We start from the raw sequence: 22272 nt of genomic DNA, 5'->3' as shown, positions 1-22272 counted from the left end.
TCTCAAAGTATGTCATAGATCTTGGGAACAGATAAAGTTTGACACTCAAAGATTAGCATAATGGACACTTTTAAACCAAGCAGGATGTCTGTTTCTCAGCCGGATACAACGATTCATATGGTGAGGTCATGAGGATGAATGTGGTCAGTGTCGAAAGTTTTTTTTCTTTTTTTAATCGCCACACTCTGGGATTCAATTTGGGAAGTGGCTTTTAGGGCACAAAGAAGTCCCTTTCTTTGGGCTCTGTGCTTTTTATCGCTGTTTTGGATTGTGTCATCACCCTCCCGGTTGGGCGCTTTCCATCTTTCGCGGAGTTGGACGTGAATGCGGAAGGTAGCCTGTTTTCTTGAGAGTCCATTTTGATTTAGTGGGGATTAAGACCCCTCGGAGAGAGAGAGGGGGGGGGGAGGAATAGAGAGAAAGGGTCCCCAAGCCGTATTGATTTTTGCCCACACACATGCAGTCCATCTGCACTCTGCCTTGATGACTTTGAGCTCTCAGCCGTCGTTGTCCTACTCTGGTTTGTTAAGTCCCTGGAATTTCTCCCATTAAAGGAACACGCCAACATAACATTTGGGGAAATTAGCTTACCATCTTCTCCAGAGAGAGACAAGAAGATAGATACCAGTTTCTTCTCTATGCATTCAGTAGAAAGCTATCTGGCTGCATGTTGGCCTAGCTTAGCACAATGAATGGAAGCGGACAGTGCCGGTTAGCCTTCGGGAGAGGTGTTAGTTGGACAATGCCTAGGCTAACCGGCACTGTCCGGTTCCATTCATTGTGCTAAGCTAGGCTAACGTGCAGCCAGATAGCTTTCTACTGAACGCACAGAGAGGAAACTGGTATCTATCTCCTTGTCTCTCTCTGGAGAAGACGGTAAGCTAATTTCCCAAAATGTTGGCGTGTTCCTTTAAGTCCCTGGAATTTCTCAATTTCACAATCATCTCCCCTTTCAATCCCTCCCAAGGGGAAGTCACGTCAACTGAAGGGTGTGGGTCTGTGTGGGCGTGTACGTGTTTGTGTGTACACGTGTGTTCATGCACGTGTCCATACGCCGCATGCCCACGTGAAGGCCTCTTGTGTGTCGTGTGATAAGAGGTGAAAATGCACGCAGTAAAACATCCATTACTGGATGATCTTTGTCCTCCCGCTGCATCAACAGGCCCGCTGGTAGATGTTGCCGCTGCCACAGAACCCGGGGGAAAGTGGGCTTTGTCATCTCAAGGTCATGACTCCTGTGGGTCGTACCTATAGGGGATTATGAAGCGGTGAACCTTTCAATGCAGCCGTATCTCCTGCACACACACACACTCGCGCACGCACACACACACACACACACACACCTGCGTGTTGACGAAAGGCACAGTACATCAAATCCCCTATCTGCCCACACGTGTTAGACTTGAGGGTATACAGTAACTGAATATATTTTGACTACTTGGGGTGGGTGGGGGGTGTTGATTGAACTTATTTTCCCGTGTGTTTTACAAGATGTCTAAGCAAGATAAATCGAGGCTGGTCTGAAAAGGACTTTTACTTGATGACAAAGTCGGCTTCTTAAGAATGTGTACTCCTCCCTCTTTTTTAATTTGTTCAAATATTTGAAAAGCATTATTCGCACATCCAGTGGGGACTGCATACACGGTGTGTTGAACAAAGGTCGTGTCTTGTGAGTCAAAGCGATACGCCCCCGCGTTTAGCCTTTGGGTAGTTCCCGTATAGTCTTCCGCCACAAACCCTCGTGACACTCCTCTGTGGAGAATGGAATCCCACCTCAGACCTGTTTTTTTTTTTCTTTCTTTTTTCTTTTCTTCTACTATTGAACCGTTGTTACCTCCCCCGCTCCTCCCATGTCTACCCCACCCTCATCCCTCTGTCACCACCTTTGTTCCTCGGCCACGCTCTGTCGCTCCTGAGTACCCCGGCTTGCCACAACAACCCCCCGACTCTGTGCGGTTAGGCCCAGGGAGGAGACACTGATTCTAGCCTCCCTGGTTGAACATAAACATTGATGTTGTGCGTGTGTGCGTGTGCGTGTGTGTGTGAGTGATGCTCGGGGCGATGTGAGGATGTTATCGTTTACTTATCAGCAGCATCTCCTGTCTCCATAGACTCGGAATAGATGCATTATGTCATTTTGAGATTCCAGGATTTGTTTGTGCATCTATCAAAGCGTCTCTCTCGACGTCTCTCTCTTCTCGTCTTGCTTTCTCCATGCTTCACCGCATTGTTGCAGCCTATCAAAAAAAGACAACATTATGTGAGGCTATGTTCTGCTGTATATACTGTTGCCACGTGTCACCTGACTTAGTGGTGAGCTCTCGTTAGCCAAAATAATGCAAATGTGCCTAAGGTGACGGGTCAGTGGTGGAGAGACTGTACGAGGGCAGTTACTAATGTTGGGTACATTAAGAACGAATAATAACGATAATATCAGTAGGGGGATTTCAATATCGCCCAAGCCTAGTGTGTGCGTGTTGGTGTTTGGATGGTTGTGTGTGTGTGCAGGCCTGGACGTGTGTCATAGTATCTAAAAAAGGAACTTTGCGGGTGGAAATTCAAATGAAATAAATAGCATTACTTTAGGGAAACGGAAACATGATGTTATGCGTCACTCGCTACGTTGCTGTTGCTCATTGATTTAAGGTGTTGCTATTTTAATCTGTGCCGTAATATTTATATCATCTGGTTGCTATGGAGAACCCAGTTGAAAGGGTGTTTTTGTCCAGTGGTCAGTTTGGGACACCCAACTGTCCGTTACTCAGCATTCCATCTTTAGAATCTACAGGGCGGAGGTCGGCTAGCTTGGAATTATTTCCACATTCGGGAGCGGGAAAGACTGAAGTATAGGTTGGAATTAGTTTGAGTGAAGACATATTTACACACTTCAATGTTTTCTTTCTTTTAATTTTTTTTTCCTATTTCCCTCTCTCTCTCACTCACACATGTGAAAACACGCTACTTGTTGACGGCTAGCGCGTGCCCAGACCAGAGGCTTGGCAGCCCTTCGTGGAAAGTTGACTAGGCAACCGTTAGTCCGTTACAACCCTCTCTCTCTCTGACCATGAATGAGAGTACAGTTACTCAGCGGACAGGCCAGGTCACCGCAGGCAACCAAATCTTAGTTTTCCAGTCACGCCACGTCGCTCGGACAAGGCGGCGGGGGGGGGGGGGGGGGGGGGGTTGGGGGGGGGCACGGCTGTTGCGCGACCGGTCGCCACGGTAACTTGTTTTGCCATCCCCGGCATGTAAACAAGACCTCTCTCTCAGCCTCCCCCTCCACCCTCAAACGGGCGGTCATATGTTGGTATTGAGGCGCCCCCTTGTTTGTCCCTAAAAGGTTAGAGAAACTCGTCGGTGAGGACATTGGTAGTCTTTGAATCGCGGTGACTGGGTGGAACATTGGTGGGTTTTATTTTGCCAGGCGAGTTTCTCGAGGTGTCACTGGAAAATGAGGTCAGTGTTTGTCTGAATGCCCCGATGTTTCCCTTGCCACCACGCTCAGAATGCTACTTTGTTGTCCTCGCCGTAGTACGCTGTGTGTTTTGGTAGGTGTGTGTGTGTCTCTCCAGCCAACATCATAGTCTGAATCAAAGAGACCTCAGTGTGCCGTTCAGGTCTCTGGGGGAAAAGCCTCCCAAGGTTTTCCTGTCTGAGGCAACATGACGCGCCAGCAGCACCTAAAAAATAAACAGACAGACAGACCGACACGGGCAGACAGACACACACGCACACACGCACGCACACACGCACACACTCACACACACGTTGTGACACTTCAGCTGCACACAGAAAGAATTTGATATATAAAACTCTCTCTCACACACCACTCTACTTTTGTGGTCCCCCGATACCATTAAAAGACCACTATAGTCCCAGACCTAAAAGTCACTAAAAGCAACTTAATGTCTCAATTATGCCCCTCGCTGTAGCCGAGAGGCCGACCATGTTGTCAGAAGTGCTGATTCCTGGTTTCCCTTGGACCCGTGAGGTTTGGTACGTTTGGCATGATTGAGAGCATTTATACCCCAAGATGCGGAGCCTCGATAGTTGTGGTCTCGAGCTGCGCCGTGCCGTTTCCCGCAGATCCACAATGCAACAGTGGCACTTTTCCCTCTCCAGAGACACGGAGTCTCAACCAAAACCCCAAAATGGCCGCCTGTGAGGCCCAGTGGCTGGCCAACCCCGCCATTAATACAAACTCAAACCACTGAGAAGTAATTGCCCGCAAATGGCCCCTTTTAAAAACTCTCAGATTTAGCTTTTATTTCCCTAATCCATCACTGATAGCGGAAATATGCGGATGGCTTCTTAAGAACCAAATAAGCCTATTATGAAGCTCTGGGGATGAGCATGGACGCTTCCTCATGGTCTAGACCTGCCAATAGCCCTGCAATCGATTCCCCCGTGTGTACACGGTTATTACGACGGCTATTATGTGGAACGAGTCGGTCTATGTTGTCAAATGAATTTCTGAACGGCTTACTGTATGACATCTTTGCTCCGGAGCTTTGAGCTACTGCCAGGCTCCGCAATTACACTAATTGAATTGTATTGATTTGATTGCTGTTACTGAAACGGGTCTCTCTCTTTCTCTCCCCCCCCTCTCTTTTTCTCTATTTCTCTCTCTCTCTCTCTCCCCCCTCTTTTGCTCTCTCTTTCATCCAACCATCTCCCCCCTCTCTCTCGCTCTCTTTGTTGCTTTTGCTTTCTCACTCTTTTTCCCTCCACATGTCCCTCTCTTGGCCTCCTCAATCTCTCCTCCACATCTATCTCTATCTCTATCTCTCGCTCTCTCGCTCTCTCCCCCTCCCTCTCTCTCACAGAGGCTGGACATGCTGGCCAACATCTACTCCATGTCGCCCCCTGAGGGCGGTGTGTGGGACAGCAGTGGGGGCGAGGTCCTAACCTGTGTCTACATGCCAGACAGCCTGACGGTCCAAGTCCCTGTGAGAGGAGACCATACCGTCTCTGACCTCTTGTCTTCGGCCTGTAAGGTAAAGAGTCTCCGTGTCCTGTAACGTCGGGTGGTGGGGGGGTTGTCACTGTTGGGAGAACTGAGATGTGATTTCTGGATCGTCGCGAGGAATTCTAATGTTTTTGGACACATTGCTGCCATGAATTCTTCATAGAGATGGACATGATTATAAAACCACCTTCTCAATCCTCAAAAATGTCATCTTATCATGACCCTGACATAGTGTGGCCCTGAACTAGTTGAAATAAAAATGTGAGCTCACTTCCTGACATGGCAGCATAACTCCATACAGAGGGGTATGACTCCATTTTTATTTATCACTTCATTAGCATTTTTTGCATTTATTTGGTCTCCCCAGCCTATTTATACCAACCCACTGGCTCTCTTGTCATCTGCTTTCCTTCATGGTTAGATCGTCACGGTCGGTGCATCACTGCTGACGCGCGCCGTGGCACAAAAGATGCCGTTGTACTTGTATTGTTGTCTCGTTATCTACTCATACCTGCCCGCGGGGCTTCTTCACACGTCACCGCGGCGACCACAAACCCGACCCAGCGCCGTCCCGTAGGCGTGCCCGCAGACACACTGCTCCTAGACCAAACACACAAACCCCCCCAGGATAAGCAACCAAGCCAGTTCATCTTAATTAATGCAAATGTTCCTTTCGTCACACAGTGGAAAGTCGGATGAAAAACAACACTTTGTTTTACACATTTTCCATATCGTCACCTTCTTAAAATAATGGCTTATGTCATATTTTCAGGTTTTGAGAAAAACTGAATAAACTTGAGCCAAATATAGAATATATGATATTTATTCATCATTTCACAAGGAGGGAACAGCATGATCTTTTCAATTAAGGAGGTGGCCAGCATCATGAAGAGAGGACTTAGGCAAAAACATAATATATAAGTGACTTAAAGGGGAACTCCAACATTTTGGGAAATTAGCTTATTTAACATCTTCCCTGGAGTTAGACAAGAAGATACATACCTTTTTTGTCTCTGTGCGTGCATTTTAGCTTTGGGAATAGACGCTCCGTTAGCATAGCTTAGCTTCATCACTGGAAGTGAGGCAGGACAGTAGCCTTACAGTGCCTTACAGTGTATTGCAAGGTCTGACATTGACCAAACTTGATATGCATGACCTTGGTGGGCTCTAGGTCAACTCCTGAAAAGGGGGTCAATGTCAGACTTTGCAATCAAGGGGGCTAATAACCCTTGCCATAATTTCAGTGCGCCCCCTAACTTTTGATTGCAAGGTCTGACATTGACCCCCTTTTCAGGAGTTGACCTAGAGCCCACCAAGGTCATGCATATCAAATTTGGTCAATGTCAGACCTTGCAATACACTGTAAGGCACTGTAAGGCTACTGTCCTGCCTCACTTCCAGTGATGAAGCTAAGCTATGCTAACGGAGCATCTATTCCCAAAGCTAAAATGCACGCACAGAGACAAAAAAGGTATGTATCTTCTTGTCTAACTCCAGGGAAGATGTTTAATAAGCTAATTTCCCAAAATGTTGGATTCCCCTTTAAATCTGTATTTTAGATTAGATTAAATCAAGATGAGAAGGTGGCGATATAGCAGCTGCACGGTGTGGCCTCGGCACATGAGATATGTTTATATTAAGGCTGTCAATCAATTAAATATTAATCTGATTAATCGCATGATTGTCCATAGTTAACTCGCGATTAATCGCATATTTTTATCTGTTCTAAATCAAACAGATATGTTTCAAGTGAGTCAACAAATGCTTGCTTTATGCAGCATTTAACACAAAAGGATGACCCTCATGCATTGAAAATTTGCATAAAATTCAAAACAGAGTGATGCACAAAATACTTAAAAGAAAATAATAATTTAAAACAATGAATAAAGTGGTGCATGAAATAATAGGGGAAAGAAAACGTTAGGAACTTGTTACATTCACCACACAAGGCTGAGGACTCACACCCCCACCCCCCCCCCTCTCTCTCTCTCCTCTCTCTCTCTCTCTCTCTCTCTCTCTCTCTCTCTCTCTCTCTCTCTCTCTCTCTCTCTCTCACTCTCCCCAGCTCTCTTTCTCTCTTACCCCTTCCTCATCTCTCTCACTCTCTCTCTCTCTCTCTCTCTCTCTCACTCTCTCTCTCTCCTCTCACTCTCTCTCTCCTCTCTCTCTCTCTCTCTCTCCTCTCTCTCTCTCTCTCTCTCTTCTCTCTCTCCTCTCTCTCTCTCTCTCTCTCTCTCTCTCTCACACACACACACACTTTGAGACAGAAACAAACAGTATCAATGATCAATCAATACTTAAATTATTTATTTTTAAAACGTTAATCGCGTGGTAAAAAAAATAGTGGCGTTAAAGGAATTGTGCGTTACGCGTTAATATTGCGTTAACTTTGACAGCCTTAGTTTATATGTATTGTATGAATAGATTGAGTTCACACATCTGTTAACAGATCAGTTTTTTCCGTATCAGGTGAAACAGCTGGACCCCGGCCTGCACTGCCTCCGACTGCACCGCTGCGTCGCCCAGAACGTGGAGGTTCGGTTCCCGGCCCCGGCGAACTGCTGCAGGATATGGTGAGGGCACGCCCCACAACACGCCTCGCAGTCACAACACGCCCCACAACATGCCTCACAGTCACAACACGCACCACAACACGCCCCACAACACGCCTCGCAGTCACAACACGCACCACAACACGCCTCACAACACGCCTCGCAGTCACAACACGCACCACAACACGCCCCACAACACGCCCCACAGTCACAACACGCACCACAACCGTCACACACGCCTGTGCTCAACGTGATGCTTTACATGTGTTTCTTATCGCTTCATTTCACCTGGCAGTTGTACGATGAGTTGGACGTGGTCCCTCTGAACGTGTTCAGCCTCCAGGTGAGGAGGCCCAGCGGCGCCGGAGACTTCGGTGAGTCAACCAGAGGAACACGCTGACGGCCTCATGCGTTCAATTTCATGCATTATGTCACGCCAACCTCCACTTAACCGCTCTCTCTCTCTTTCTCTTTCTCTCCCCCTCCCCCTATCTCCCCTCTCTATCTCTCTCCCCTCTATCTCTCTCTCTCTCTCTTTCTCTCTCTCTTTCTCTCTCTCTTTCTCTTTCTTTTTCTCTCACTCTCCCCTCCCCCTATCTCCCTCTCTCTCTCTCTCCCCCTCTATCTCTCTTGCTCTCTCTCTTCCCCCCACCCCCCCCCCATCTCTCTCTTTCCAGGTTTTGCAGTAACAGGACACATAGATGGAGAGAAGAACAGCAGGATATTTGTCAGTGAGGTTCTCCCAGACGGTCCGGCCTTCAGTGAAGGTAAACTACTCCCAGTCTCTGTTGATGATTTATTTAATATCCATTCAATTAATTGAGCGAAAGCAAGATACATGAGAAGAAATTCTCTCAATTAGGGATGCTCGATATTGGCTTTTTTACCTATACCGATATTGTCCAACTCTTAATTTCCGATACCGATATCAACCGATACCGATATATGCAGGGTTTCCCCCTCCAAAAAACGGAATAATTTCAGGTAATTAATATTACATATCTATTGTCGTGTAATTAAGCAAAACAGAATTGCTCCACCTGCCGGCCAAATCCTCCCCCCTGACCGACCTTTCCATCACAGTCGAGAATGCAGCTGTGACCGCGTCCCCGACCGCCAAGAACCTTGGTGTTGTCCTCGACAACCAGTTGAACTTCTCTGCTCACATCGCAGCGACAACCAGAACCTGCCGATTCCTCCTGAGCAACGTCAGAAGGATCCGCCCCTTCCTGACAGAAGAAGCCACCCAACTCCTCGTCCAATCAACAGTCATCTCCCGCCTCGACTACTGCAACGCACTGCTCGCTGGCCTCCCGGCCACTGCCACTAAGCCTCTTCAACTCATTCAGAACGCAGCGGCCCGCCTGATCTCAAACCTACCGAAGTCGGCCCATGTCACCCCACTTCTTAGGGACCTGCACTGGCTCCCCATTGTTGCACGAATCCGCTTCAAGGCCCTCGACCTGGCATACCGTGCAGCAAAGGGAACTGCTCCCGCCTACCTCCGGTCAATGGTCTCTAACTACACACCCTCAAGACCCCTACGCTCTGCATCTTCTGGCCGCCTCAGACCTACTCCTATCCAAGCTCCGGGAGGGTCATCAAAGAGAAGTCGCCTATTCTCAGTCCTTGCCCCACAATGGTGGAATGAACTACCCACCCCAGTTAGGACAGCCGAAACACGTCCAATCTTTCGCCGTCGACTAAAGACGCACTTCTTCAACCATTATCTGAATTAAAAAAAAGAAAAAATAATAATCTAATCCTAACTAACCATACTGTCATGCACTTGTCCTAATAAACTAACCTACACTGTAGCACTCAACACTTTGATGAACATTGTTACTCAGCTGATAGAGTTGTGCCCTTCCTGATGGCTTGTCGTACAGAACTTGTAAGTCGCTTTGGATAAAAGCGTCAGCTAAATGACTAAATGTAAATGTAATTAACACAACATTATGCATACTTTGACAATAAATAAAATAATTTGTTCTTACTTGCTTGCCTGGCTAAATAAAGGTTAAATAAATATATATATATATATATATATATATATATATATATATATATATATATATATATATATATAACAAAACGATACCGATATTTTCCGATATCACATTTTTATGCCAATATCGGCCGATAATATCGGACATCCCTACTCTCAATAGATGATATTCCTACACAGTCAAGTCACCATAGAGCTCAGTGGTTAGAGCAAGGCACTGACGAGGAACTCTCCCAACGCTGCCATGGTTGAGGGTTCTATTCCCACTGGAATCACCCCTTCTAAAAATATATGCTCTCGTGCTGCTGTGAGATGCATCCGTTTAGACTAAATGAGCTTGCATCACAAAGAACAATCTCACACACTCATGACCTTTGACCTCCCAAGTGTTCTCTAACGCAGGCGTCTCTGTGTGTCCAGGTCTGCGGCCGGGCGATGAGATCCTGGTGTTGAACGGCCGGGGGGTGTCCGGGCTGGACCTGGCGCTGATCCAGACGCTGTTCGCCGAGCAGACCCTCCAGCTGAGCCTGCGGCGGGACGGCCCGCCCCCCCCTCCGAGCCTGACCTCTGAACCCCCTGTGCCCCCGCCCAGACGCACCCTTGAGGTGCTGAACACGCATCACCGCGCCAAGTCCTCCTCAGGTAGATACATGTAGCCCTTCCCCCCACACCACCACCACACACACACACACACACACACACACACACACATTAGTAGGGGTGTAACAATACACACATTTCCAGATTCAAATTTAGATTTTGAGGTTTCGATTAGCTTTCTTTGTGTTAAAATTAAGGCTGTCAAAGTTAACACGGTATTAACACGTTATCGCCCGATTCTATTAACGCCACTATTTTTTTTAACTCACGATTAACTTTTAAGATTTTTATTTTTTTTTATTTTTTACTTCTTTTTTTTTTTTTTTACTAGACTTCACTCAGGTGTATTATTGATGCTCTCATTGTTACTATGTTTGTTTCTGTGTGCGTGTGTGTGTGTGTGTGAGATATAGAGATAGAGGGGGGTGAGAGAGATGAGGAAGGGGCAAGAGAGAAAGAGAGCTGGGAGAGTGTGTGTGAGAGAGAGAGGGGGGGGGGGTGTGATTACTCAGCCCTTGTGTTGTTTTAAATTATTATTTTCTTTTAAGTTATTTAAGTTATTTTGTGCATTGTTTTGAATTTGATGCAAATTTGCAATGCATGAGGGTCATCCTTTTGTGTTAAATGGCTGCATAAAGCAAGCATTTGTTGATAAGAGTATTAAAACTTGGAACTTGAAAAATATCCGTTTAAGGTAGATACATATTTTTTTTTTAAATGCGATTAATTGCGAGTTAACTATGGACAATCATGCGATTAATCACGATTAAAGATTTGTATCGATTGACAGCACTAGTTAAAATGTATATTGTTTATATTACAGAGCTCTAATTATATCTGATATATTTGTGTGTGTGTGTGTGCACGCACAGCACACCCTTCTTCCCCCTCCTACTCTATGCTGATTGGATAAAGGCAGGTGCCAAGTTAAAATGACAAGCAAGGGGACAAATGAGAGACCTAGGAAAGAGAACAAAAGAGTCGTCCATAGTTTAAAACCTTGATACACGGTATTGAATGTCAATTTTCGATTCTGTATTGAGGTTGTTAACACCCCTAACCATTAGCGATGTACACAGACACACTTACGGTTGACGCAAGTACTCTATACCCAAGCACATTCACGCACACGCACACAACTCGCATGCTATACATTTTGTTGGCAGGCCATCTGACAGAAGGACTTCAGTTTGAAACACAGTTGCAACAGTGCACAGTTGATATCGATACACTGGACATTTAGTTTGTTGACTTCGCATAACGGGCCCCTAAAGTGTGACAGATGGTGTGTGTGTGTGTGTGTGTGCGCGCGCACACACACGTGCACGCCTGTGTGTGAGAATCACACCTCTTCTGAAAGGCGGCTACTCCGTGAAACTCATTGTGGTAGTGCTGATTCTGTTCTCTTTGTGTGTGTGTGTGTGTGTGCGTGTGCACGTGTCTGATGTGAGCGCCACCGACCTGCCTTTGTTCCCCTCAATAACAGTTTTGTATTGAAATGGTCTATCAGCAGGCTGTTGTCTTGCCTCATGTTTGTAGTGTAGTGACCAACCATGCATGTGTCTACACTAGGGCTGCAATGATTAGTCGACATAATCGACGACGTCGATCATAAAAACTCGTCGATGCCGAATTTTTGCGTCGATGCGTCATAAAAAAATTATATATATATCACTGATTCTTGAGAGTCGGGACAAAACATGTCCTACATAGAAAAGTCTAATTTATATAAAAAATAAAGAAATTAATAATGATTGACATACTCACTCTCAAAGTTCAATCTAAAGGTATTGTGTATACTGATGTTATGTTTTAGCACATATATTTGTTTTTTGGGGGATATTTGTTTAAATGTATAATCTGTGGTTAGAAGCTCCCATGTTAATTTCCTTGTCCTCAGCAAGGGTCACATTATTGACCAGCCCAAAAAAGCTTGAAAAACCTCTCCACTTGTGAAAACATACATATCAAATCAAGGATAAGGGTTATAAATGTATAAAACAATGCATGCCATGAAACTCAAATAATATTTTCCATAGAAATCTGCCTATCAAAGTTGTGTCCTCAGTTTATGTCAACTCCGTCAGACTTTTTCATAAACCTAATTAAATCAGGCAATAACATGGCCAGCTCTATCCCTGAGGACCCCTTTTCCTTTCCCTGCCTGTGGTGAATGCAACACTACCACACATGGTCTGGTAAATTTGATACGTTTTGATATTTTAGACAAACAATGTCAATATTCCTATGGTCACAGCTGGAACATGTCAACACCATCTCTCCGTTATTATACTTTAAAAAAACAATAGTGGATTGAATTCAAGTGTTTCAGTGAGATTATTAAGACAGCTAGCAACTGCCAAAAAACTATCTAGCTGCAGTGCACAATACAGGCTTGGAGGGAAAATGTGTGCCTTTTTGTCAACTCCGTCAGACATCAACTCTGTCAGATTTTGTGTCTGACGGAGTTGACGTGTAAGCTGACGGAGTTGACAAATCCATCAATAACCTCATAATATGCTATTATTATACTATTTTTGAACATGGTAAAGGATTTAAATGTTATTTCAGAGTTGTATCTGCACAGAAGTGTGCATATAATAGCATGCATTACAATACACTTCTGACTTTTAGAGCATGGGCAGGCTGTTGTCTGCTTATTGAATAATTGTCTTACTTTCCCAGCACATGTGTTAATACATAAATATAAATATATCACTTGTCTACGTGGTTGATTGATTGATGTAAATTTTCATAACCCAGTAGGGATACAAGACAGAAGAAAACAGTTATTCTTGTTCTTATACTGTTTACTTAGATCATCAGAGCAAAGGTGAACGGTGGTAAACTGTGGATATTTCATCTTAATATCTTTATAATAATTCTTAATATAGGACTGGTCCATGTGTGTCTACTGTAGATTGCTACATCATCCTTTATCTGACTCTTTCCATCCATAGTGTAATACATTATGGTATGGAGTGATCAACAGGATAATATTTTGCTAGTCAGTTGTCTCAATCTTATCAGTTGTCACAAGTGTAGAGTTCAAGAAATATCAGGATCAAATACATCACAAATACATCACCACTGGACTCTCCAGGCACAGAAACAAAGAAGATGCTATCAGGAAGCAAAGTAAGGAATTCGAAAATCCAAAAGACCCTTCTATTCCACAACATCCCCAGAAGAGAGCTGAAGACAAACAAACTCCTGGCCCACGGCGCCAAAAACCAGCACTGAGTGTGTCATCAGGCACGATTCTTAAAAAGTATCGTCTTCTTCAACAAATGAAAGAGTTTGGGTTAACCTACAAGTTAATGAGAGAAAAGGAGCAGCCTCAGAAAAAGCCAACATTAATACAGGGTATAACACAGACTGTTCAGGATTTCTTCCTGAACTCTACACGTGTGACAACGGATAAGACTGACACAATCACCAGGAACAAGATCAAGCGGCACATAATGATCCTGCTAGACTCCATGCTCAACCTCCACATTGAATTCCAGATTAAGAACCCCACTGTAAATCTGAGCTATTCTTCATTCTGTGCTCTGAGGTCCTTCTATGTCACAGCACCAAAAGCATCTGATCGGAAGACATGTCTGTGTCAAATACATGAAAATGCATGCTTAATGCTCGAGGTCCTTAAAATGTCTGGTGTTGTGATGTCATGTGAAGTCAAACAAACTGGATGACAGTTTTCAATTAGTTTGTTGCTCTCCAGCAAGTGAGGCCTGCCTTCTTCGCGCCTGCTCACAATGTCTAAACAAAGGTACAGTTACAACCCAAGAGCAAGACAAAATCGATGTTCAATGGAGGCAGTGGGAGAGAGTTCAAGAAGACATGCAATGGAATCGACATGAACACTAAGCTCGTCGAACACCGAGGCAGCCTTTCATTGCTCATCAAACTCTATGAGCAAAAACTCAGAAAGGAAACCACAACACATGTGTGTTCATTGCGAAACCAGTCAAAAGAATACAGCAACACAATTGAGTCCTGTGATGAGAGTACAGCAATCGTCCATGTTGACTTTTCAGAATCCTGGAAATTCAAATATAAAGCTGAAGTTCAGGCCTGCCATTTCGGACAAAATCTGCCACAGATAACACTCCATACCAGAATGTATTACACTAAGGGTGGAAAGGCAGGGTTTTGCACACTGTCAGAGTCAAAGAGACAGGATGCTGCAGCAATCTGGACACAAATGGATCCAGTCCTAAAAGATATCAAGACAAAATATCCACAGGTTACCACCGTGCACTTTTGGTCTGATGGTCCAAGCAAACAAGAACAAGAAGAACTTTTTTCTTCTGTCTGGTATCCCACCTACACTGGGGTTTGAAAGGACAACGTTGAACTTCTTCCCCACTTCTCATGGTAAGGGCGCACCAGACGGCATTGGCGGAACAGTAAAAAGAACAGCTGACAACCTGGTCCTGAGAGGAAATTATGTGACGGATGGACACATATTCTTCAAAAAGGTCTCAAACAGTCTGAATGGTGTTCAGCTGTATCATATTGTGGAAGAAGACATGCAAAGATACGACACACTTCTCATGAATCCTCTCAAACCGGTTCCCTCAACAAGACAAATACACCAGATCATCGCACATAAGGACATGATCCACAACAGACAAATATCCTGCTTTTGCAGCGAGATGTTGGATTGCCAGTGCTTCTGCCCAGCTACCTCCTATTACCATGGCAACCCAGGAGAACAGCAGAGTGATACACGGAGGGCAAGGAGGAAGAGACATCTGGCCATGTTGTGGGAGGAGATGGAAAATGAGATGGAAGAGGGTATGGAGATGGAAGATGTAATGGAGGAGTTGGACGAAGAACCTTTGAAAGGTCCTGAGGGTACGGTGACAGTAACGACTGTTAGCAGCCTTAGTAATGGAGACTGGTTAGCAGTAGTATATGATGACCACTGGTGGCTAGCCAAGACCATCGATGTGGATAATGAGCAACAAGATGTGAAAGTGGAATTTCTGCATCCCCATGGTCCAACAGAAATGTGGTTCAGCCCAAATGTGGCAAGAAGGATGTCTGTTTCTGCCCAGTTCAAGACATCATAGTGAAACTAATCAGAAATGCAGAAGGAAAAGAATAGGAGAAGTGGGTGAGAAAGTGGAGATCAGGAAGTGGTGTAGAGGAGGTAGATTAAAACAGGGACGAGAAGAAGGGGTACTGTTCTCCATTACTGTTTTTGTTGTTGGAAACGGTGCATTTTGTAATAGTTGGAAACAGTGTATGTAAAGTTTGTTGTTTATTACAATTGAGTTAACAAAATGTTCAGTATAAGACAAGGAGTTATTAGTTCTTATTATTGTCACTTCCATCTGTTTAAAAAATTGAGCAGAGATGCAAATCCAATTTTGTCAACTCCGTCAGTTTCTCGTCAACACCGTCAGATATTTATTTTTGTTAATCTTGGGGAAAATACGAATTCCTTCTTCAGTTTATGTTGTTTAAGTAATAAAGGAGCATTAGATCTTTTTGTTGAAAATGTTTTTCTATGTAGAGCCCGCACCTTTACATGGTTAAACAGCTCAGACCTTTCTCTACATGAATATATAACTCTAATTAATATAGTGTGCATTCTCAAAATATAATATTTAAAAAGTGTTTTGTCCCGACTCTCAAGAATCAGTGATATATATTTTTTTTTTGCAATACCTATCTTTGTGAAAGTGGCTTCTCAGCTCTGGTCCAGCTGAAGACAGAGCAGAGGAACAGATTGGACATTGAGCATGACCTCAGAGTTGCTTTGTCTACCATCACCCCAGACTTTGAGACTCTTGTCAGGAGCAAACAACATCCCCAGTTATCCCATTAGTTCCCTGGGATGTTAAGCTAAGAAGTCTGCTAAGAAGGATATATTATTTATTATTATTATTATTTTATTTCATTGTGTTTTTAGCCCTAGTTGCACTTTTGTTGCAACCCCAGTTATCCCATTAGTTCCCCCAAACTTACTGTCGGTCTGTTATGTTAAGCTAAGAAGTCTGCTAAGAGCCCGGAAAAAGGAGCCGCGCCCACAGGAAGCAGAGATGGAGGGTGTGACAGAAATAATCGTTAGATTAGTCGACTAATCGAAAAAATTATCTACAGAAATAATCGTTAGATTAGTCGACTAATCGAAAAAATAATCTACAGATTAGTCGACTACCAAAATAATCGTTAGTTGCAGCCCTAGTCTACACCGACGGTGATGCCAGAATATCAAGGCCTAGTGGTCTAATTTTGAACCCAACTGCCTTCACACAGTACACTTTATTTTGCGGTTTGAGCCGAGCGTATCTGAAAATAGTCTCGTAATATCTTGGAAATCGTGAATATTCAATATGTCACAATCGCGGGTCGAGATTTAAAACGTTGATTTTCTCGATATTGTTTTTGATACCATTTCCAGTCGGTGTCAGTTGGACGGAGGTTGTGTTGACGCCCCCGCCCCTTAGCTAGCCGCCACACCTCCTCCTCCGTATACACTTGAGTGAAGTAAGTGTAAAGTGTGTTGGTTCTAGTTCCTGAATGTGTTTGAAAACCGTGAGATCAGCAGAATGCTGCAGAGGACGTGTCAAACTTCAGAATATGGTCAAGAGGGGGAGAAGACGTTTCGCTGCTTCCAGCTGACGATGCTGTATTTTGGGGGTGGGGGGAACGATCAGTATTCAGCTCGTCTCTAGCTTGTTGCGAGAGCGAGCTGTCAGATTTGGAACATTGAGAGCGTCCGTGCTGCTGGACGTACGAGTGGCCGATGCCTGGCTGGTTGAGAAAATGTTTGCTTATCGATTACATGAGGTCGCATTCGTGTGCCGCCTGTCACTCGGAAGGTAAGGGGGGATGATGCAGAATGCTGGCAGGTGTAGCAGTGTAGAGGGGATGTGTGTGGTTTGTATAGATCTTACAGTAGATTAGTTATTTATATTAGAAAACACTATAACAGGAACTCTATTTGGCGACCCTTTTAGAATGTTTATGTTGTCTGACATGGTCTATATACTGGATTTGTATTCGATATTTATTTTGTATTTTTTTTTTTTTTTTTTTTTTTTTTTTTATTCTTTTTTAAACAAACATATAAACAAACATGACAACACACGATAAGATATACAAGCATTAATTGTCAGGGCACATCCAATGTGATCACCTTTTGGTTAGTTGTTTTATATAAGATATACCCATAATACCTGTTATCTAAAAAAAAAACCTACATACATATGCTCAGCTCGAACCCCCCCCTCCCGGACCCCACCTTGAGAAGTACCTCCACTATCCCTCGCACCTAACCAGACACTACCATTATAAGCTAGCTTTTATTCTCTCCACCACTTCTAACCACATTGACATTTTGGATTCATTGAGACTCAGAATTCTTGCTGTAGATATTTCATGGTAAATTACATCGAGATATGTAAGAAACCAAACTTTACGGCACATTTTTTCCGGTTGAAACCAGCGTGATGCGATCAGCTTTTTGGCTACTGTGATACCCGATAAAACCAATCTCTTTAGCTGTGGATTCACTGCAAACTCAAAAACATCATTCAACAGCAATACCGAGGGGTGTACAGGTATATTCCAAGATACGAGTTTTGATATTTGTTGGGTCACATCTTTCCAGAATGCCTTAACTGGTGAGCAGTCCCAATACATGTGCATAAATGTCCCTTCGTCCCCATTTGTACATTGGGTGCATTTGGAATCTTGTTTGAGCCCCATTCGGCACAGTCTTATAGGAGTCAAGTATGTCCTGTGAATATAGTTAAGATTGATTTGTTGATGATCCGGGTTCCTTGATGTAAGTCGGACATTTGCCCAGGCTCCTTGCCAATCAAAGTCATTTTCCAGGTCTGGTATATCCCTCCTCCAGACAGAGTCAAGTTGGAGGGTTTCATACGAGGACGTTAGTAATTGATGATAAAATTCTGAAACAAAACCTCTCGATGTCTCTCTTGAGTAGAAGAATTTGTGGTATCTGTGGTGTTCAATTGGTCTGTCTAATGGAACACCGTGAGACTTCAAACATAGCTCTAACTGTTTGTGAAAAAGCCATGTGGACTTGGTGAGATTAAATTTTTTGCGTATTTCTTTATCACTACAAAAACCCTGTTTGTTAAAAACATCCCCTAATGAGTGTATGCCTTGCTCTTCCCATATAGGGAATCTTATAGGTCGTTTTCCAATTAAGAGAGCATTGTTATTGAATAAGGGAGTATGATTGTGCCATTCTTGTGGGTTAGGATTTTTTTTTTGTGATTCACGCCATATCCGGATCGCATGAGTAATTATGGGGCCAAATTTTCGTTCACAGTGCTTGATTGGTAGTTTAGTGTATGCTATGTCCTTCAGTCTATGTGGGGCTACTATGTTTTCTTCTATTTTTCTCCAAGATGCTAATGCTTGGGAGTCAAACCATGTTGTCAATGGACTTAATGAGTACGCCTTAAAATATAGGAAAAATATAGGAAAAAATCTGGATATTGATATTTATTTTATAGATGAAGTCAGCCATGTCAGGACAGGATCACACATGTATGTGTCAATATAAAGTATATCTGACTCTTAATGCTGACATTCTCCTCCTCACCTTGCTAAACACTTTCAGCCTTGAAAGCTTTACATTTTTTGGTCAATTCTGTTTGAATTTTGTGTTCACGGGTTGATCTAAACAACAAACCATTGGCGTAGTACTTCCTCAACCCAAAGCCACAAGATTGGACTTCCTGTAGCCCCACAGTTACCCCCTCTTCCTCTAGAGGGCGTACAATCCCAGGAAGGCTGATGGGGAGGCGGGGAGGGGAACAACTGCTCTCCGCTATGAAAGCATTCATGGATGGTGCTCTGTGAATAACAGACAGAGAGACTTAGTGATTCTACTGTATCTTCTAGTTGCACCTTCAACTGCTGAGTGAGTCAGTATCAGGACTTTTGAATGTAATGATCAATAGATAGATAGATACTTTATTGAACGCCTTGGGGAAATTCAGGTACCCAGAAGCTCTCATCAGCCAACATGACAGTTGATCAACATTGACGGACACACAATAAGAGTCAAACGAGTAAAGCAAATGGGGTGGACAAACAACAAAAACAGCACTTAAGTTCAAGTTTCAAGTTCAAGTTTGTTTTTATTTGTCACATATTTACATTTACATTTAGTAATTTAGCTGACGCTTTTATCCAAAGCGACTTACAAGTTCTGCAAGGTACATGTACGTATACATGTACATTACAGTGAAATGCTTGGTTCTGTATGAGCCCCTGAGAATGTGCTTCATACAGTAAAAAAGTAAGTAAAAGAGGAATAACACTATACAATACAATATACAAACTAAAGTACAACCTAAGTACAATCTAAGTACAATGAAGTAAAAATGCAGACAATGAGGTACAAATGCAGACAATGAGGTAAAAAGTTAAATATATTTTAAAACGGTACAGTAGCAGCAGTAAAATAGATCAACAAATGAAGATAAATGAGCGCAGTATTAAACTGCACATTTGCTATTGCACGACGACTCACGCGCCATTGCCCTCGCCTGAGGTGTTAAACCGTCTGATGGCTGAGGGGACAAAAGATCCCCTGTACCGCTCAGTCCGCGAGTGCAGCAAGAGATGAGCCGTCTAATGAGATGTAGGGAGGACCTGGGGGATGTTTTCAACACACCACAGTCAGTCTACTCTCATCCATTCATGCGTTCGGGTGCATTTGAGATGGCATACTCCTCTGAAAGTGAGAGTCTCCGTACCGACAATAACCACGTTAGAAGTGCTTCTGGTGATCTTTTATTTATTTTTTTCATTTTTAGGGGCACTGATCTAAAAATAGAAACCACAGTATGTTATCATACATTATTAGAATGGAGACATTTTTAAGTTCTCAGCGACAGGCAGGCGCCCGTGACATGGCATGTCTCATATCTCATAACTAACCAGCTGTGTTTATGTCTTGTTGGCCGTAGGTGGATGTGCTGTAGTAAATATTACTTCCCGTTTCAGAGGCAATGATGATGTGGGATGAGGATTACTTCTCTCTCTCTCACACACACCACACACACACACACACACACACACACACACACACACATTCAGACACACATTCAAAACAGTAGACGCTAATGCTTATGTCTTCTTTTTTTCCTTCTTTCTTCCCCCCTCTCTGTCTCCCCCTCTTCTTCTCTCCGTCTTTTTTCTCACTCCCTATCTCTTTCTCCTTCCCTCTCTGCCTCCCACCCCCTCTCTGTCTAGATGTGTGTACAGTGGTTGACGGTGGTGATTCCCTTGGCCCAGGCCTGGAGAATGGTGTCTCCCATCACCCACACAGGACAGTTCAACTCAGCAAGGTAGGAACCCTGTGTGTGTGTGTGTGTGTGTGTGTGTGTGTGTGTGTGTGTGTGTGTGTGTGTGTGTGTGTGTGTGTGTGTGTGTGTGTGTGTGTGTGTGTGTGTGTGTGTGTGTGTGTGTGTGTGTGTGTGTGTGTGTGTGTGTGTGTGTGTGTGTGTGTGTGTGTGTGTGTGTGTGTGTGTGTGTGTGTGTGTGTGTGTGTGCGCGCGTGCTAATGATTCAGAGAAATACATTGATGTGAATACACTCTTCACAAAGCGTTCACCACAGCTTCAATCAGCATTCTTTTCACTGGCTCAAAGAGTGGGTGTGCGTCTGTCGTCTGTCTGTCTGTCTTTGTGACTGTATTGTGACACTGTGTGCATGTGTGTGCGTGTGCGTGCGTTGAGTGCCAGCTGTGTGGAGGCTTCAGAAGACATGCTGTCACTACTTGTCTTCACTCCCGTAATTAGGATTCTCCATCCTGGCCACCACTAGAAAAGGCAGCTTATTACTGTCACACAGACTACAAACTGAGAGAGGAGGCTGTGTCCAACGCCCATGCGGAAAGAGCACACTGCCACACACACACACACACACACACACACACTCACACTCACACTCACACTCACACTCTTACTGACACTTGCTCTGAAACTGCCTGACAGGCAGGCAGAAGTTTTACATTTATATACATTTTATTCTGTTGATGAATTTGCACATGGATATGGAAAGGGACGATTCCAAAGAGGACCGTCACGGTGACCAATCGCAGCCACTCTTATTGTCTGGGACCAAATACGGCCACGCCCCATTCCCAGTAAAAAGTGGGAATCTCTAGAATGGGTTTCGGGCGACGCTGTATACGGAAGTGACGATAGACACTTTCTGTTGTCAGTAGATGGCAGCATTGGTTTAAAATTAAAAGGTGAAAATGTTGAAAACTACATGAATACATTTCCCAAGATCCTTAGCACAGGTCACAGGTCACTGGGATGTGTCTATTCTTCGCCGTGATCTGAACAGCGTTATACAACGGCATGCAAATTTCTCGATTCTGATTGGCCATTCACACGTCTTTATTGGCAACAATCCACGGTCCTGGGCTCAGGACCCGCCCACAACCGAATCACATAACCCTCCCCGGCTCACTCCGGGAGAAAACAAGATCGCGGACAACAAATGGTTATGTTGAAAGCACCATAACGACTAAATATGAAGCGATTCTGTCAAGGGGAATGTGTTAGTCCTTTAAACAATGTTGGATGATGTAATTGATGGGTCTTGACTCAATCTAGAACAAAAGAAAAATCGCGGATTGATTGATAGATTAATTGATTGATTTAAATTTCTTCCTTCCTACTTTCTACTGACTGCAGCGTTCTCTCTCACACACTGTCCGACGCTGGCGTACCCACAAACACACACACACACATACACACACACACACACACACACACACACACACACATACACACACACACGCACACACACACTGTGACACACACACACACACACACACACGCACACACACACACACACACTCCTGTCTGCAACAGCGGGGGAGTCAGACTGAGAGAGAAGCAGCGCTGTTTTAAGTGAGCATGGTCTATTGAATTGATTGATTGGTTGATTGCTAATTTTATTACTGTACCCCTGGTTTCCAACTGGTTAAGTTTAGGCTAAAAGAAATAAATAAAAAAATAGGGCGAAGAAAACGTTTTTTTCCTATAGGGCAAAGAAAACGTTTTAATTTGTTTTACCTACTTTATATTCTGCATCTGGTAATAAAATTTTCAATCAATCAT

At 44.0% G+C, this 22272-nt stretch overlaps 1 protein-coding gene across 1 annotated transcript in view; it reads left to right on the top strand.

Annotated features, from left to right (window-relative positions):
• tiam2a (TIAM Rac1 associated GEF 2a) overlaps window positions 1–22272 on the top strand; it is a 91137-nt gene that overhangs the window by 25231 nt on the left and 43634 nt on the right. Inside the window, 7 exon segments of the mRNA XM_084311574.1 lie at window positions 4827–4997; window positions 7439–7511; window positions 7514–7542; window positions 7817–7895; window positions 8199–8288; window positions 9950–10171; window positions 20390–20484. Coding sequence (XP_084167700.1) covers window positions 4827–4997; window positions 7439–7511; window positions 7514–7542; window positions 7817–7895; window positions 8199–8288; window positions 9950–10171; window positions 20390–20484 — 759 coding nt within the window.

Source organism: Notolepis coatsorum, assembly GCF_963971535.1.
Source record: "Notolepis coatsorum genome assembly, chromosome: 3".
Lineage (NCBI taxonomy): Eukaryota > Metazoa > Chordata > Actinopteri > Aulopiformes > Paralepididae > Notolepis > Notolepis coatsorum.
This window is presented reverse-complemented; position numbering and strand designations above follow the sequence as displayed.